General features: G+C 38.8%; 1 protein-coding gene across 5 annotated transcripts in view; it reads right to left on the bottom strand.

The window, feature by feature from the left end:
• ZMYND8 (zinc finger MYND-type containing 8) overlaps positions 1–19,822 on the bottom strand; it is a 1,698,999-nt gene that overhangs the window by 1,678,603 nt on the left and 574 nt on the right. For 2 of the 5 annotated variants that reach the window (XM_044089913.1, XM_044089918.1), the window contains exons 1-2: positions 19,444–19,529; positions 781–1,014 (exon numbers count right to left, since the gene is read on the bottom strand). In XM_044089913.1, the coding sequence (XP_043945848.1) occupies positions 781–794 (14 nt within the window). In that variant the 5' untranslated portion in view covers positions 795–1,014; positions 19,444–19,529. Of the gene's footprint in view, positions 1–248; positions 476–780; positions 1,015–10,957; positions 11,112–19,443; positions 19,530–19,822 lie in introns of those variants that run through there. The other 3 variants (XM_044089915.1, XM_044089914.1, XM_044089917.1) reach the window with 3 other exon arrangements.

Raw genomic sequence — 19,822 nt, 5'->3', positions numbered from 1 at the left:
GGTTAGGAAAACATACTGCACAGAACACTGCAGAGTTCAGAAAAAAAAAAAAAGTCAGCCATCTCTGTAAGTACATCTAATATCTGTCACTAGGTCTCACTTCTAATCAACTTCTTTCTTATAACCAAAAGTCATTTTTTTAAAGATAAAGAGTTATTGTTAAATCCTCAGTTTATGAGTAAGTTGCACACAGGGGTAAAAAGTAACTATATACAAAGTATTAAGGAGCAGTAACCTGCATGCCTTACATAAAATGATGGTGTAATACATAAAGCTGGTAGGCCCATGCAGTAGGTAGACATGGTTCTGGTATGACAGAAGTTCCCAGCCTCTGTTCTTTCTGTAAGAATTAATAATGGTAACTATAGCCTTTGTTTGCTGTGTTATCTGTAATGCTGACTTCTAAGCTCCACATAGGGCAGCCAGTTCTGTGTTGTTGAGAAGCCATTTCCCTGAAGCAGTAATGTGGCAAAAGCAGACAGCAGCAGAGGCAGAACAATCCTGAGCCCAGCCATGTCAAGAACTGCAGAGAAATAAAGAGTTCTAATTTGCTTAAGAGAAACAGAAAAACAGCCTGTCATGGTCATATGTACTGCAAAACAAACATATGTCATCCAAGTACTAAACCATGTGACCCAGGAAAGCAAAGCAACTGTAACCTATTCCTGGCAAATTAAGTGTCTGGTGTGAGTTTGGTGTGACAAATCTTAAAGAATCACACTGTATTCCTACAAGTCATACACCTCAGAGAAAAGAAAATGTAAATGAAGGCAGGCTTACCTCTGTGGATGCATTGTTAACACAGTGTTATGTCAATACTTATAAAACATGGAGGACAGGCTTTCAGTTCTCAGACAGAAAGGGCTTGGCACTTTCAGCTTGATCGTCTGTGCACTGATAGAAGCTTCACTTTGATTGGCTGCTTCATTTCACAAAAATGTAAAGGCCCAGCAGATTGGCTCCAGCACTTCCTCAGTTTATAGCATTGTGCAGCTCTGGTAAGTAAAAGCCATCCTGTGAATAAGAACAGAAAACCACTGCTAGGCCTTTTCCAGCACCACATAGTCAAACATTCTTCCAGACTTACCCTACTTTAAACACAAAAAAAAAAAAAAAAAAAAAAAGCCCACTGGGAACAAAATATTTTTTTTCTTGTTACCAGATAATCATATTTCACTTGAAAAATAAATAACCACAAGTGCTTTTAATATACAATCTGAAATAAGAAAATTAACTACACTAGTACTTTAGTAAAGGTAGATGAACGGACTACAAATGGAAAAATCTAAATGTGAAGACACGTTTGTTTGCTTAATAACAGAAGCACTTGCACTTTTTTCTCTGCTGAAAAGGATGCAATAATCCAGAACAGAAAAAAGCAGGACTAGCTTGTAGTAACATGCATATGAGCTGCACCCTTCCTCCCCCTCTCTAGAGATTTTTTTCTTTAGAATGATATAAACTCTATAAACATGTGTGGCCTGACAGCTTCGCAGTCATGAAGGCAACAGTATTTCACTAACCTGAATAACTAACAGTTTAAGAAATACAAGTCACAAAAAGATAAAAATGGCTTCTAAATAATTATAAGCTACTGTTTCACACGGGTTATACACACTTCAGATCATAAGAGCACATGCTGATGGTTAAAGCTTCATTTCCTGTATTAGTGAAGCAGCAGCTGTTGTAGGTCTTTCATTAACCCTGTCAGGATCCAGGTTTTCAAACGGAACTCAGCAACAGCATTAAAAGAATGCAGCAAAATGCAGTGGCAGAAGCAGCTATTCAAACTCACAGAAATGTGTACTTGGTGGGGGCAGTGCAGAAAGAACCCTAAAGATTTCAGAAAACGTGTCATTTTCACAGTACACAGGAAAACGCATCTTAGGATACAGCCCCCCCCCCCCAACACACACAGTGAAAGATACCTCCCTGCCAAAGCTGTTCTGTAAAAGGTTAGTTATTTTTTTTTCCCTCTCTTAGCCACCCTCCCCCATACACACACACAGACCTAATTCTTGTATTGTTGATTTTGATACATTGGGATCTCAACAGTACATCGCAGCATGTTAGCTGCATAGTGAGAGAGAAAAAACAGAAGCTTCTCACATTTAATGCCTGTCTACATTTGGCAAAAAAGCACTCCTGAGTGGCCCTGAAAAGCAAAAATTGTGCAAAGCGATTGTGAATACGTGGGTCACTACAGTTTTAAAACATGGGTGAGACTCATAGAAAGCTTCTGACGTCTTTCTACATCGCGTGACTGCAATGAAGCGCTCAGAATGCAAGGAAAAAAGAGGCATTGAGCTTCTCCAATTCTGTACATTCCAGTTTAAATATTACACAGACGACTGCTTCAGAGATTGTATCCACAGCAAAGAGCAAATTACTCAGACAAAACACGCTCAGCTAACACTAATTCATACCCGAGAATCCTGTCAGTTATGGTACCATAACCATAAGGAGGAAAGAAAACATACATACAAAGACTTACCAAAAAAAGACCTTGTCCTTTTTAAGTCATACTCTGCTCCCCCATATACCCAAAATATTTGGGGGAACCACCCTAACACATTTATCACCCCCCTATTAACTGCTTCCATCCTGCACCCACTTCACCCTGTGTGTGTAGGCGAGGACATATCTTTGTTTTTTTATGAACAAACTGGCTTTCAGTGTACTTTCTTGGGGAAGGGGTGATTAACTTGGTGGTACAAGAAACAAAACTCCCTCAGAAATATACTTCCGCATGTAACATGGGCAATCATCTACACGTGTCCACAAACAGCCTTGGCCTCTGTTGACCTTGAGATGATACAACAACAAATAACACTTCCCTCCCTCTTACTTCATGCAAAAGCAGGAAAATAGGTCATCAATGATTGACATCACCCTGCAACAGGTCATGCACCTATCAGGACCCCTAGCTCAACCCCAATCAATGCTGAAAGTAAAGTTGGCTTCATTTCTAGTATTAACAAAACTTGGTATCAGGAAAGTGTGTTACACACACAGTGTAGATAAAAAGCAAACAATAATCAGAAAATAAGAAAAAACAAAATCATTCAGATGGTAACAAGAACAAACAATTACAAACAGTGAGAGTAAAACTTTTTTTTTTTGTATTTATTTTGGCTCCATGTTAATGACTACCAGCTGCCTCCAGGGCCTCTGTTTGTTCACCTGGTCTGCCAAACCCAGTTTGGCCTTTCCCAAATCTAACTCCGATACATATTTGGGGCAATTAAGCAGATTGAGGTATCTGGGGCAGTTTCATACTGCTGCACAGAAGTGTTTTTCTTAAGTCCTCACCCAGTGCATGTACTTGTCCAATTCCCAGGGGATAGGCTCTGTGAAGTCTTGTCCATACTTCCACTAAGCTCTGACCCTACAGTACAATATCCCCTCTCCCAGACTCCACCAGGGATCAAGCAACATGGTGCCTCCCCCTTCAGGATGGGTACACCCATCCTCCTTGCCTGTGTGAAGCTGGGTCACCTGGGCAGGGCTTTATCCCTTTACTTCCCCAGCATTCAATGAAAATAAAACTTCAACAGTCAACTTTTCCTAAACAGAAGAAGAATGAAGCAAGTCGTATCGAAAGTGGGATATCACGAGAGAAAAACTGGTGAAAAAAAAAAAAAGAAGTAAACTAAAGCAAAAAAAAAAAAAAAACACCAGGCAGCACGTAGTCAAAGCATGTATTCATAAAGTAATAAAGTAAACCACAAACTGGAATTAAAAAAAAATACTAAAAACTGAACTGGGAAGACTTTTTTTTTAATCTCCCCAGCTTTATTCCAATCTGAATAATCAATCCTTTAAGTCTGTATGGACTCATTTAGCTGACCAATTTTCCACCCCCCCCCAACCTTATACTACTGATCCTCTACCCCACTAGGTTAATTCTAAAGCATGATGTGGTGCAAGGTTAAGTGGCCAAAGTAAGCCCTTGCGCCAAAACTTTCTGCTTCTATGTGCCACTCTTTTTAACACCCACTCCATTTACACTGCAAGGTCAGTTTGCAAGAAGGGAACTCTCACAGTCACAATTTAAAAGGAACGGATAAGTTTTTTGTAATACATTCTAAGAGCTTATAATCAAAATCTTTGTGAATCTCACCTGAGAAGGTGCTCTAATAGCAGCAGCCTGAATCATAGGGTGTACCTCAATAAATCAATCTATAGATTGGTAAGAGATTGACAAATGGCAAACGAAAGCAAAATAATTAAATGGATTTTTAGAGAATGTACACCAGCCACTAGCCCAAAGGCACAAGGGAAGGCATCCAATCAAAACACTGGTGACCTAGGTTTCCAAGAGAGTGAAGAAAGGAGCAGAGTGGCAGTGTGTAGCTCATCTTATCTGATACCCTCACTATTTTGGTCACCGTACTCTGTACCCTCTCCAGCATTGCAACTTTCCTTTCTCTACACGTATCCCAAAGTGCACACAATATTCCCACTGAAGCCTGAAAGTTTCTATTAAAGGGGCATTATCACCATTTTGACCTTGCATATTACCTCTAAAGATACACCCCTCTATCACTCTGGGGATTATTCTTTCACTCAGGGCCTTGTGCCTAAGGTTTTCCCTAACAGTAATATCAGATCCTTTTCCTGTTCTCCAATTTCCATCCGACTCCTCCAGCTACAGATTCCACCTTGTGATATCCCAGATGTAGCACTTTACATCTGCATGGCCTGAAGTAAAACTGGCCAAGCCTCTTCAGGCTTACCCTCACAGCTGTCACCCCAAGCTTGGTGTGATGTGAAAGGAGGTCGGTCTAGTCTTCCATACCCTGAGGAAGTCAAACACATTATTCAGGGTAGGACATAGGAAGAACTATTGTGAGGCACTACTTATCATCATCTTACCCCTGTGAGCTCTCCCCTAATCACCACCTGTTAATCATCTACTTCTCCATCCCTCCACACAGCCTTCTACCTATTCCTACACATCTTATTTTTTTCCACAAAACAAGAGATAGAAGCAAATTAAAACCTTTGCTACAATGAAAAGTGATCAGTCACATCTACAGGGATACCCATCCATTTCATGGTGACCCATTCAAAAAATAAATAAATAAATACACAGGATTTAGTCAACTGGACAGGCTCTCCTTACTTGATGAATCCATGCCAAAACTCACTAAGGAGGCCATTCTGATCCAGGAATCCTGTATATCATCCATTAGGACTGCATCTAGCATTCTGTTCACCAATGAACTTTGGCTCACAGGTCATAGGCAACATATGTTGCTTGGACACCAGAACTCTTGCCTCTAATCCTTTGCAATTATTTCCTCCCTAATGGACATACTGAATGGTTATAGAAGAGATTGTGGCAAAACTTCAGCAGTCCCCTTCTAATATCCTTGGTGGGAAACCATAAGGTTCCTAAATCATATTCTCCTTCAGATCCTCCACTAACTTTTCATCCACCTCTATTACCATCTCTAAATCTGTACATCCTCCCCTTACCTATCAAATATTCCCAGATTAGAGGCCTCCACTGTGTTTTTTTTTAAACAAACAGTGATTACAAATATTCTTGTTTTTTTTTTCTGTTATTTGAACAAATTACATTTTTGACCTTCCGATGTTGGGCACTAGTTTCCCTTCCTACATTATTTTCCTGTAAGTGTCTGAAGAAGGCCTTCTTGTTTTTACCTTTTTCCTCTCTCCTTGTTCCGGCCATCAAGTCTCCTCCTCACTTGTTCACACCCTTTCCCTCACTGGGTGGCCATAGCCATAGAGCTAGCTACAGATGAGAGTAAAACCATCGCCTATGGGCACTTTGGATTTTTTTCTGTTATGCTCTACTCACTCAACTGACACCAAGCATGCCATGACAGCAATGTGTATCTTTGTCTATGGGTGATCAGCTTGTGCATTCCATGCAATTATACTTGGGTTGGTGTCCCCAGTTTCCATCATGGGCTGTTACTCTACATGGAAATCCCCAGGTTTCCCCCTGAAATGTGAGTTGGCAAAATTAAATTGCTTCTCGCCTTCCAGATGACTTCTCAGAGAAAAGGTATACTAGCTGACCTCCTTCCTTTTCTTACTCTCTGCTGCTGACATTTTTACATTTTCTCCTTTGTCTTTTTGATACAAGAGGCTGCCTGGTTATAGCTTGTAAACTGCACTGAACTCCCAATTATCCTCCCCATATCAATCTAGTTCCCATATTTGGTTTCATGTTTTCTTATGGTTCTCTTCACCACCATATTGAACAAAACTGGTTTCCTTTTTCTTTTCGTCTTGATGACCCTTTTTAAATTTATACCCCTTAATTTCCTTTTTCATAGATTCCCTTGAACTTCTTTAGACTTTTGCTCTACTATCATCATCCAAGCTCATGGATTATGTAAAAAGGTCATCTACACCCCAATTCCCAGTTCTTTTTCTATATCCCAAGTGAGTCATACTGCCTCATGTTCACTACCAGCCAGCAGTACCCTGACATGGAGATCCCTCACCTCATCATCCTGACACAGAATGAAATTAAGGACTCTTATTTTTGTGCTTCCAGTTGATGCCTTTTGTTGAACCCTTCCAAGCAGTATGCTTTATTCAGTTTATTCTTTCCTCCCATTTTAAACAAAAGGATAATCCAGACAGCTTCTTGCATAAATGGCAGTATACCTAAGGGAAAAGTTAGAGGAGAAAGTGACAGTCGATGAGGAAATGGGGCAAGAAGGGATCAGACTATATGCGCCAGGAAGGAAAATAGAAACAGGAAGGTCACAATGCTGGAGAAGTACAGATGATGGTGACCAGGAAGGTGAAATTCCAATATAACTACATTCCCCCTTTGTCCTCCCTTTGAGCCTGCAGTGTGCATAAATGCACCAATTTTCTCCTTTTGCTGCATCCAACTTTACTATTAGCTCACCTTTGGATGTTTGTCCTTCTGTTCCCTTACTGCCCTATACATTCTGATCCTTTCTGCTCTGTCTTCTTATCCTGTCACCTATCCCTCTAAACTTTCCCTTATGTATACTGCTATCCCTCATCCATCCTTCTGTAAGCTGTCTTCCCTAAACATGGTCCATCCCTTCCTCCTCTTCTTCTTCTTCTTCTTCTTCTTTCGGCTTTTTCCTGGTTAGGGGTCACCACTGCGGATCACCTGTCCACTCATGATTGGCAGTGGAGTTTTTACGGTGTCAGGTTGCCAGCCCGGCGCCCAACCTTCCATAGAAGGCACACACGCACTCACACCTTGGGTCAATTTAGTGTCCAATCCACCTACAGCATGATTTTGGGATGTGGGAGGAAACCGGAGCACCTGGAGGAAACCCACACGACCATAGGGAGGACATGCAGACTCCACAGAGAAGGCACCCCAGCCGAGGATTGAATCGGAGAGCCTCTTGCTGTGAGGTGGCAATGCTAACCGCTGCACCACCGTGGCTGCCCATGGTCCATCCCTTCCTCTCACTAGCGCAAATCTGTTATCTCGTTTACATTATCCTCCCTTTCCACAGTTTGTGGTTCCAGATCCGCAGACTTCCCTCATGGGTTTCTAGCATTATTAAGGATTACCCTGACACTAGTCCTGTCTCCCATATTTCCTTCTCGCCCATCATATTGTCCTTTCCAGTTTGGCCTTCTATGGTGGTTCTGCCTTCATATTATCTCCAGAACTTTTTTCTAGCCCATTTCTGTTTATACTCTGTCATGTATGTCCTGTTTTTCCACACTTCTTGCCCACTTGTCTAATCCATTTCTGACATTTGCTTCCTCTTCCTCAATTTCATCTCCTTTCAGAATTAGTTCGGCCTCTTCCTCCTCTCTTTTATCCTCCCCTTACCTGCCCACACCATCCTTTCCAGTCATTTTCCTTACCCATGTTCCTTTCTACTGTTTAACCTCTACCTTACTACAATACTTCTTTCAAATGCTGTTCTCTTTTACTGTCCCCACTTTCTTCAGAAATGGCATGTTCCTTCTCCTTTGTCATTGTTTCATAAATGGACCAATAAATGTGGTAAGCTACTTTTCATGATCAATTCAATCACTGCCAGGCCTATCATGCTGAGAGTTATGCCTGTAAAAATGTTCACCTTCATCAAGTTCTTCTGCTTCCCCCAATGCCGGTAGTAGCCAAATTTCCTAAAAGTAATTTATTTACTTGCAAACTGAGTAGAAGGACTGGTCCAAGTTCTTATTTTCAGCTATGGTCCAGGCCACGTGGCAAAGACGATATTTGACAGTGGTCATTTCAGTTGACTGACAACTGATGAGACATTTTTTACACAGTGTAGCAAAATATACATAAAACACTAAATAAAGAAGCATAAACTTTTTTTTCAAATGAAAAAACAACACAAGGATTACTTGATATATTATGTATACAGATATTATTAGTATTACAGTAGACAAAAACATATGTTATCAGCAGTATAAAAGGTAAAAACAAATCAGTAGTGTCATTCTAAGGAGATCCAGTATGTGTCATGCTGGGATGATATCATAATAAGACTTCTGTTTCACCAAAGATTGCTTCCCCCTGTCATACCAGAGTTTCCGCTTTCTGGCTAAAGTCTTTGCTGCCCCCATAGTGTCTTCTTAGGCAAAGTCCCCTACTGGTAATTCCTACACAAAGAATACTGAAACTCTGATATGAACAACATCTAGGTGGCATTACTCAATAACAGAAATCTAAATAGAAATATGCCACAACTCGAGGTCCTCCAGCATCTCTTAACACATTCATAATTTTTATAGTCACTGATATATGATTTTAGTGCAATGATAGTACATCCTCAGTACTAGGGTTTAACACCTATCATGCCTTCAGACCTTTGGGAAATTGTGGAGGAGTATCCATATTTGTTAGAAAAACCATTACTTCACATCAAATTAACCACAGCCCTAATGTTCAGCTCATGGTGATTCAAATCACCCTTAACAAATCCAATTCATTGCTAACTACAGATCCCCATCAATGTCACCCTAACCACAGATCTCCATCAGTCACCTAAAGATCAGAAATTATCTCAACATGACTGAGACAATAAATATCAAACCAAATACCTTATTACTAGAGGACTTCAACTACCCAAGCACTGACTAGCACACAGAGTTTCTGAGACTTCATTAATACCAATGCAGGGGAGCAAACTGTAAAACTACCCACTAGAGGATCTAATATCCTTGACCTGGACCTTAAAAACCTATTCCCCCACCTGCACCCCACCTTGCATCTCTTCATCCCTGATTAAATCTAACCACAAATAAGTCATCTTCTGTCAGGAGTAGTGGTACCACTCGACCACCAAGTGATAACATCTTTAGGGACTTCTCCAAGGCAAATGTACTTCAGCTTTTAGAGAACCTATACAAAATTCCCACATAATCCCTTGTAATTGACCCAACTGAGAGGGTTCAGGCATTCACCTCTGAGTTCTATCAGCACCTGAACAGTTGCAGAGAAAAGCTGACACCCATCCACCTTAAATATTATTGTAAATTCAGGATAAAACTTTCTGGTGAAACTCCCATGTTAAACTGTACAACACAAAAGACAATAATGAAAAGTTGCATAAAAAAAAGTATCATTTCCATACCTCAAGACTACAGCGAAACCTGCTTGCAAGGAACTTAAAAACACTATTAGAAAATGTAAAGAAGAGTATGAACTTAAGGTTGCTGCAGATTCCAAAGAAAATTGCAAATCACTTTTCAGCTATGTAATTCAATTAATGTCCAACACTGCACTGAGATCATCCATAATAATGTCACTTACGCTAACCCCAAGTTCATAGCCAATATATTATCAGACAGATTTAGTGCTAAATTTACCCCTTCTACCCACACTGTTGCCCCCACTATCTTTGAAAATTTAGTTTCCCCTGTAATCATATTGACACAAATCTCAGAATCCTTGTCAAAGGCTAAAGATAATACTTCTGTGGAACCAGACAACATACCAGGCTACATGCTCAACAGTGCCAAGTATGCACTATTTGAGCTTCTACTTAAACTATTCAACCCCAGCCACTCCACAGGGACTGATCCTGATGACTGAAGAACAGTCACTGTGAATCCCGTACAAGAGGGTGCCCCCACTACAGACTAGGTTAATTACAGAACCATAAGCCTTACCAGCCTTATATGAAAAGCCATGGAAGCATCATAGCACAATTTATTAATGCATACATAGGCTACGTAACTGTTCTAGAACCCAATCAGTTTGGTTTTGTGAAGGAGAGGTCCTGTTTCATGAACCTAGTAAAATTCTTTGACAAGGTTTCAGGAATTGAGGGAACTTCCGAGATGACTGTACATTGAGTAATTAAGAGCTTAATTCTAGCTCTACCACTGTGAAAACATAAACTTAGCAGAGAAAGCCAGTGGGTCTAGATTTCTGGGCAAATTTCAGTAATTGGCTAGTAAGTGCACTGCCAGGTTGCCAGGAAAAAAGAAATACAAAGAACCTGAAAGAAAATTGGCTACAAAAGGTGACAAAAAAACACTGACTGGGAAAAGTACTGTAGCTGTTCAGCAAAAAGGACATGACTTCCAGTAACCTAGAGGAAAGCATAAGGCAACTACATACAGATCTGACTAAAATAAATGAAACACTGATGGAGTATATCAACATAAAAATAAAATGCTGGAAAAAATGGAAGAAGCTTTAACCAGATATTCAGATAAGGTGATAAAACTGGAAAACTCGGATGTCAAAATGAATAAAAAGCCAGCTGAAAATTTGACTACACAAAAGATGTTTCAAAAAATAATACAACTAGAGGACAGAGCACGTAGGGAAAACCTGAGGTTTTCCGCTGTACCCAAGGAGCTGGAAGGAACAGAATGTATTATAAGCAACCAGACTGGTATTCCACAACAGAAATTGTTAATTCAAAGGGCACATTGTGCGTATACTCCAGACCTGGCTTTGAGAAAACAACCTAGGCCTTTAATAGTAAAGATGCAATCTTACCAGCAAAAGGAGTTGATTCTGACAAAACAGTGGGAGACAGCAGAGTGTTTGTGGAGAATGACGACTCGTACACCAGGCAGATGAAAAGTACATTTATCCCATTATTCAGGGAATGTCAAGAAGCAGGCATGAGATTCAAACTGCTACACCCAGCTATCTTCAAAATATTTTTCTGTGGAGGAAAAAAAAAAATTTTTTTAATGAAGTACATGCTAAGGAAGAAATACAAAAAAATGTCCAACAAAAAGTGAGCTCTGAAACAGAAGGAGATTCTGCTTCTTGTTCTTCTGGCAATAAAGACCACAGAGAGACTGTGCCAGTGAAACCTTTTCCAGTGTTTCAATGGAAAATGCTTGAGAGAGGGAAAAAAGCATAAAAGAGTTGACTAAAAGAATCGAGAGTACACAGGAAATGAAGCAGAGACAGGGTTTGGGAGAAGGAGATGAACAGGAATAGAACAAGAAAATCTGGAAATATTGGACTTTCTTGGACTTTATTAAACTTGTAGGGGACTCTAAAGCATATGCACTACTTCACGTCATTAACGTTTGGAGAATAAAATCAGTAACTTGGAAACTGACAAATGTGGGATTACAAAGCAATAATTATATTTGTGAAACATGACAGAATAATAAATATTGGACTTATTTGGACTGTGTTAAACTTGCAGGGGACTCTAAAGCATGTGCCCTTCTTAATGTCGTTAATAATGTTCGGAAAAATATACAGGAGAATGGAAGAGGAGGGAGAAAGTTAACTGTAAGTAAAACTTTTTTTTCTTAATAGTGCTATTTAAATAGTGTACGATTTTCTTTGCATGTTATAAAGTATTTTTTCAGTCATAGAGATTCATGACCAGGAAAATCCAAGGTCTCAAAGACCTATCCTACACAAACAGGCTAAAAGCCCTGTCCCTCTATTCAGTCTCGTACAGACTGCTCAAAGGTGACCTGTGCCTGGCATACAAGGCCATCTCAGACACAGCCTTGATGGAGTTGCTGCATATTTCGCAAGTCAAACAACACTCACGCAATCTGCACGCAAGGCCTCAATCTGGTCTGTGACATTAACAGAACTTGTTATCGGGATAGATTTGTGTCCCAAAGACTTTCCCATCTATGGAATAGACTCCCTCTCCATGTCAAGCAGAGTACCTCTCTAGCCCTCTTTAACAGGAACCTGGACGACTGGATGGGAAACAGAAAATACAGCCCTGGGATCCTACCTGTGTCCCTGCTGGACAGTGGAAACAGGTGCCGATATTGTGGGAACATGGACAAATTTCTTAGCTAGGCTTATAATGGCCTCTGGGCCAATAGCTTAGTATCATCCTATGAACCCAAGTGTGATGGGAATGCTAATGTAAACAGGTGCTCCTGTTTTTTTTTTTTTTTTTTTCTTTATCCCTTCTTCTCTCTTCCTCCTTGTTCGGTTTTAAGCAATGTAGGCACTGCAATGCAAAAAAAAGATCTGGTTAAAAGAGCATGAGAAAAGAATGACTGGGTCAGGGCCATTACCTTAATCTAGTAACACGTTTTAAGAGAAAGCAAGTAAATAAAGAAATATTGATAAGTTTTTTTTCCCTAGTGAACAGTTTTGTGTCTGGTTCTTATGTCGCTAGCAGACAATCTGATAAAGAGAAATGGCTTCGAGAAAATTTTTTTTAAAGAATTCAAGTGTTTTCCTAGCTAAGAGAGCTATAAAGATAAGATAATACCAGACAGCACTTAATAGAACCACAGACTATACCATGTGTCTTAGCATGGATAACCTTTCTTTTAAGTTAGCTCAAATGTGTGTGTGTGTGTGTGTGTGTGTGTGTGTGTGTGTGTGTGTGTGTGTGTGTGTGTGTGTGTGTGTGTGTGTAGCTGTCAGTTTGGAACATTTGTTCCCATTATGAGGGGAACTTCAACATTTGAAGACATACATAGTTGTGTGTGTTATTATTAAGTTAATAGGTTTTGGGGGGCAGTGTGTGTGTGTGTGTATGTATGTATGTGTGTGTGTGTGTGTGTGTGTGTGTGTGTATTTTTGTTTGAGGGTTTTCAATAAAACAAAAAGTTCTGTAAGAATGTGACATAGGCTCAAAGGGAAATGACAACAAATAACGGTGTAAAAGATTAACCTGCTAAACAGTGGTATGCATGTAACACAAAAGCTGAAACTAGATATTTAACAAAAAAGCTGTTATACATAAAAGGTGGGAATCATTTCTCAAGAATATGATACTTAACGGTCTCACAGATAAATACAAAAAAGAAAGCGTAGAGAACTATATTAGAAAATGTAAAGTGTAAATAGCTATGCTACATGAGACACATCGGAAAGAACTAAACATGAAACATGTGAATTTGATAAAAAAAATGTTAAGGGTGGTTATTTAGTGGAATACCTGGGCCAAATTAAGAGTGGACTTCTTATATTAATTGCAAGAGGAACTCCAATAGTAATAGAAGAAGTTAAAAAAGACAATAATGGTAGATTTGTAGTACTAAGGGGCTACTGAAAAGGGATGAGGATTACACTGGCATGTATTTATAGCCCACTGAAAACTGTTATACTGGAGCTTAAGAAAATTCTGGGAGAAATAATCAGCTTTCAACAAGGAATATTACTTATAGGTGGGGAGTGGAATTTGATTTGCAGTAGTGAAGATGAGTCAGGGGGCTCAGAAGGGAAAATATAACAAAGGAAGATAGATTTTTAAAGAAATTTATGAAAATATTTGGCATGGAAGATGTGAATTCAGTACTAGGAGTGTGGAGTGAATTTACATATTATTCCCCAAGATACAAAAACTGGCCTAGGCTAGACAGAATTTAAATTTCACGGGAAAATATGCATTTAATTGAAGGTCTTTATATGCACACAGTAACTATTTCAGATCATGCGCCAATCATAACTAAAATAAAAACACAGTGTAATGAAATATAAATGAGACACTGGTACTTTCCCTCGTATCTGTTGAAAAAAAAAAAAAGAGAGGAATTTAAGGAATGGGTAGTGGAAATTATTCAGTACGTATTAGAGAAGACAGAAATTTCTTCTGAAAATATAGCGAGGGAGTGGGATAAAATTAAAGTGGAGTGTATTTCAAAATAGGGGAAATCGCACACAACAAGAGGAGGAGCAACCCCAGAATGCTAAACAGAAAATAAGGGATTACATTAATAATATACATGCGTTTAGAAAGACTGCTGTTAAGCAACTGTTTTTTGATAATAACTCTAGAGCAAAAATACTTTTACCACAACGACTCAGGCAACAGAAAACAGAAAGGGCTGTCACCAGGCTTAGGGAGGCTATAACAAAAAAAAAAATATTTTGGAAAGTCTATGAAAGTCTATATAAAGCAGAAAAATATGGAAATCAAGAAAAGGTACAAATGGAAATGTTTATGGAAGAATTAAATATGCCATGGTTAGGGCTGTGGATGGTGGTCATTCTGTGCACACTGCTTATCTTGACCTGGCCAAAGCTTTTGACATTATCACCCATGCTTGTATTCTTGAAAACTTAGACAACCTTAATGTGAACCCCTATACTGTCCACTGGACTGCAAATTGGCTATCAAACATATCCTAGGTTGTGAAAGTCGCTGACTCCCTCTCTGAATGTACATGTTTAACTAGCATGGTACCATAGGGATCAGTTCTGGGTCCTCTACAGTTTGGCTTTTATTTTGCAGACTTCTGAGCCAATAACCCAGAAATGTGGGTGCTCACATTTGCCGATGACCACAAACTGTTACCCGCTAATCTACAGACACAAAACAGCTTCAGCAAAGGCTGGAAATTGCACATATATGGTGCATCAAAACTGGTTAAACTAAATGAAAAAAGTGCAGCATAGCAATGTTTGGCAGAAAGGCTACCACCTCTTATGACATAAATGGTACTTCTCTTCAAACAGATACAGTTGTAAGAGACCTAGGTATTCTATAGACATCTACTTCGACAAGTCAGGAAATCCTTCTCTCTGGTCCAGGTAATTTCCAAGGGAATATCTTCAAGATCCAAAGAAATCATTCCACCATTGTACTCTTCCCTTATCAGACTCACAACTGAATGGAATGCCTGCTTTGGTGTATATAATTCCAAGCATATCGCTCCACTGGAAAGGCCCCAAAGATTTCTAACCAAGAAAATTAAAGGTCTTAAATCCTTCCACTACCCAGACAGATTAGCACTGCTCTCCTTATACTCAGTAGCCTACAGGATGGTGCAAGGTGACCTGTGCCTCACTTTTCAAGCCAAAAACCCTGTCCTATTTGACCTCCAGTTTCTTTGCAAAACCACTGGAGCCATAAACACCTGCACTGAAGACCCAAATCTATACCAACAAGTAAACAAGACACAATGGAGAGAGAGATTCCCAATTCAAAGTATTCTTAGCCTATGGAATAAGTTATCACCACAAGTCAAAAGTACTACTTTGGCTACCTTAAGGCTAGTCTTGATGACTGGATGAACTGACACAAATTTACACCCAGATTATCACTTCTGGCCCTGCTCAGTATGGAGGTGAACACTATTAAGTGCTTGAAAAGGGTGTCAAGAACTTTTAAGTTTGTCTGTTTAAAGATATATATGGCTAGGCGTCTTATGGTCCTGTGATTGTTTGCCTAGCATGTTCTTATGCTCCTATACAGCAGCAAAGTCTTTTTCTAATTCACTATTTAATGTTATACTAATTTTATTTTTTGTAATCACATCATCTTCATAGAGAGTGCAGAAAATGTGTGTTAGGTTTCAAGTGAGTCTGTTAATAGAAAAGTGAGACAAAGGAGTGAGCCAAGTACAGACCCTTGGGATGCACTGTACCCTACTCAAACAAGCCATCCACATACATAAATATTACTTTAGATCAAAGAACAGATGCTATTACGTAAGCCCAAATACTTTTAGGAAAGAAGTCAACCTCTTATGCTGTAAGCAAGCTCTCAATAACACATCTTCTGACTCAATTTCTAGAATAGGCTACTTCAGTATTTCAGAGTTTCTAAAGGAATCAAGTCATTTTCCCCACCTCTGATCAAGTTACTCTCTTCTCAACATTCTCCCTCTTCTCTCCCCCCACTACTTTATTTTACTTTTAAAAATAAAGCAAACCTAATGCAATTCTTCAACTTGACCAAATACATCTTGATGCTCCAAAAGGATCATCTCATAATATATACTTTGTTTAGCATTGCAGCCAATTTATTATACAACCTCTTGTGCACATTCACAGCAACTGTATTAGGTAAAAACATCACATCTAATATATGGAAAATGTCTCTTGTACCATAACAACCTAAATCATCCAAAACGTCCCACTACTTTCACATCTCTATTTTACCTAGTCTACAAGAGATACTAGAAAAAAAAAATTGAAACCAACTCTCTTAACACACCAAACAAGATAATCTTCTAGTCTTAAAAATACAACATGGCTTCTGAAATAATTTAAGTAATAGGACTTCAAAATGGACACTGATAACATACAACTCAATATGGAGAATGGGTACTCTCATAGGCACTACAGTCTTAGACCTAACAAAAGCAGTTGATCTTGTTGACCACTCTCTCCTAATAAACAATATATCACACCTATGAATCCTTCCTGACACCGCCTCCTGGGTGGCTTCCCTTCCAAGTGACTCACAGGGAAATGTGTTAATAAAGATAAAGAACAGTAGTGGGGCAAGTCATTTTAACTCTATCAGTCAGTTACAGAGGCATGATGTTTTTAAAGAAACAAAGGTTGTAATTGTGCACAAGAGTTTCTACAATAAATTATAATCTTAAGGGAACACTCGTCTCCAGCTGATCTACCTAATCCAACATCCCCAAAATTAGATCCAATATAATTTTTCCATGTGCTCCCCAGCCGTGGAATTTTCACGCTCTCTTACCTTTATCATTACGCTCTCTTCTCAACAAAGGTACATAACTTTGCTGCCAGAACATTCAATTTATCCATTAGTATGGATTCCACACTTCTCCCCTAGCTGCCCTCTACTTCTAGTATATTCTTGAGTAACCTAATCCTCCTTATTTTAACATAATGTGATCTGCACACAGTGTCAGAATATCATGTCTCACTCCCTTCCTTCCCTTACTAATCTGATTACATGGCAGCCAATAATATCCATACCACAGTCTTCCTAAATGTGATTCTCTCACCCCTTCACCTAATTATCCACCTCATTATCCTTTATCCCATCCCTTACGAACAGTGCTACCATTACTCTCAACCTTTCATCTCCAAAATGTGGAACACTGCTTCTCATAATGTGGAGCAAATGGGCAAAATGTAGACTATATACTAACAGCTTACAAACAACTTCCGGTAGGAAGCCCATGGGATGGTTATGTGTTACTTTGTATTTATAAAAAGGTATTTTGGCAAACTAATATGATTCGGTATTGTTTACGATGGATACAAGTTAAAAATTAATACTAAATATAAGATGGACCCTTTCAATGTGGAACGGAGAGGAACACGAACTTTTTAAACTCTAATTTTAGCTCTGTCCCTCTCAATCCTGCCTACAATTGGTGAACTTTGCAGAAAAGGTGGTGAATTACATTAATACATGATGAAATTAGAGATATAGACTACTTTTCCTTCAAAAAATGTATTTTAATTCACATTTGTCTTAAGCTGTCAGTGCCCCAGATTAATAGCACTAATATTTAAAAAGTGTCCATGACTATTTCTGGATTTGTCTCTGAAAGCTATGCAAGCTATGCCCCATTTCTATGCTTTTCAAAACAATATACACAAGTTATGGGGTTCAAGAAATAATGAAAGAATGGTATTTGGACACAGATCCTTAAGAATAACAACAGTCTTACAAAATATTATATTCATAAAGTAGAAGAAAGTATTCTAAGAACTAAACCAACAAGGAAATGAAGAAAGGAGATTCTGGCGACAGAGATAACTGCAATTAACGATTCAGGAAATAGACAAAAGGGGGGTGGAATTTACTGGAAGAAGCTGGCAAAGGAACCAGAATATTGGGAGCAAATAATTAGAGAAGGAAAAGTAATATAACGGAAAGAGTCCAAGAAGACATGTGGATTGCAGCAAGTGATTGCCTTCCCTATCAGAGATTGATATCCGAATATAAACAGAGAGAAGGGGATATGGGAATCCTAAATGAAAGACGTGCACAGTTGACTTTTTAATTGAATTAAGAATAGAAGCTGCTGTTAAAAAAAGGATAATTAGGAGGGCATATAAAAAATTGTACGTTAACTACAGGAATCAATCACAAGAGGTCAGAAAATATTGGGAAGAGATATTAGATATGCAATTTACATAGAAACAATGGGAGGACATATGTTTGGCTCCCAAATATGCTACAAAGTCTAGATGATTTAGGATTTTTGCCTGGAAGTGTTTGCATAGATATTTTTATAACACAAGCAGACTCCAAAGATTTTTTCTTTGGGTAGATGGCAAATGTTGAAGATCTAATTTAGAAGGAAGAGGTAACTGGAAACACATGTTTTGGTTGTAATAAGCTGGCAGACTTTAAAATTTCCCTACAGAGTACTCTGTCAGGAATGTTGTGTGAGCAAATGAGTGTAACTAAGGAATGTATTTATTTTTTAGTTGGGATACAGGATCTGAACTGCCTATGCATAAAAAGGCTAAAGGCCTTGTCAAGTTTAATTCTGGTGGTTGCCACAAAAAACAATTAATGGAAATCAAAATCTAAACCAACTGTACTTGAAGTGAATACTACAAAAAGAGATGAAACAGGAAGTGATATTTGGAAAGGGGTGGGAGTAAACTACATCAAAAGAAATGGAAACTGTGGGAATAACACATGCAGAACATGTTTTGGAGAAGGAGTTAGGTTTAAGAGAAGCAGGATAAGTTATGTAATGAAATGACTGTAGGATATACAAAAATAAATGTGATACATAATGCTTGTAAAAGTGAACTTGTTAACATAGTTTGATTAAATTTGTATAAATGTAAATCTGCCTGTCACAAGTGATAGTTCAACAAAGGTGCTGCTTAAAAATGCGTACGTGTATATATATATATATATATATATATATATATATATATATATATATATATTACACACTCACGTTATCCCCATCTCTCGTTACTCGTCTAGGATTTTACTACCGTACCCAACACATATGCAGTATTTAATAATATATTGCATGTAATTGTGGTATTTCACTCCTTGTGAAAGGGCCAGAGGAACTAACTCTACAAAATATTCAACCGTGGCCCTTACACGTGGAACCACCGAGTATATATGAATATAGCCGCCCGCCGCCCCCCCCAAGCAACAAAAAAAAATAAAAGACGTGCACGGAGAAACCAGTGCCACCGATATAAAGAAGTGTACAAATGACAGCTGTCCATCTAATGACAGAACATGTGTGTACCAAATGTTTAAACAATACGGAAGTGAAAACCCGTGACTTCCCCTTGTACTTCGCCGCTTCAACAGAGAAATCTCCACATACCTGAAACAACAAGGCTTTTTTTTTTTCTACCGCACCTCAGAACTAGGAAGTCCACGGTTAAACACCGCCCCTCGAACGCAAGCAAGCCAAAACAAAGAAAATGTTAACAACGAAGGGCCGCCAACTTTCTTGTCTGCAAAAGCAACCAATCAACATACAGTCCTACACCGTGAGTGAGCTGTGCTACCCAATGAAATTAAAGTAGGACGGTCTAAATGATGTTATAACAATCAATCAATGATAGGGGTGGGATGTGAGAGTTAATACTTTGGGTTCTTAAATTATACCGATAGAAGGAGGAAGAATACAAATTTAAATCGTACGACTGCAGCTTAAGTTTTGCTGTTCTATATTTAATTTTAGTCATTATAGCCTGTCC

The sequence above is a fragment of the Protopterus annectens genome, chromosome 12.part0, assembly GCF_019279795.1.
Source record: "Protopterus annectens isolate FY-2018-M chromosome 12.part0, PAN1.0, whole genome shotgun sequence".
Taxonomy (NCBI): domain Eukaryota; kingdom Metazoa; phylum Chordata; order Ceratodontiformes; family Protopteridae; genus Protopterus; species Protopterus annectens.
The sequence above is the reverse complement of the archived record's forward strand: the minus strand, read 5'-3'. Positions and strand labels throughout refer to the sequence as shown.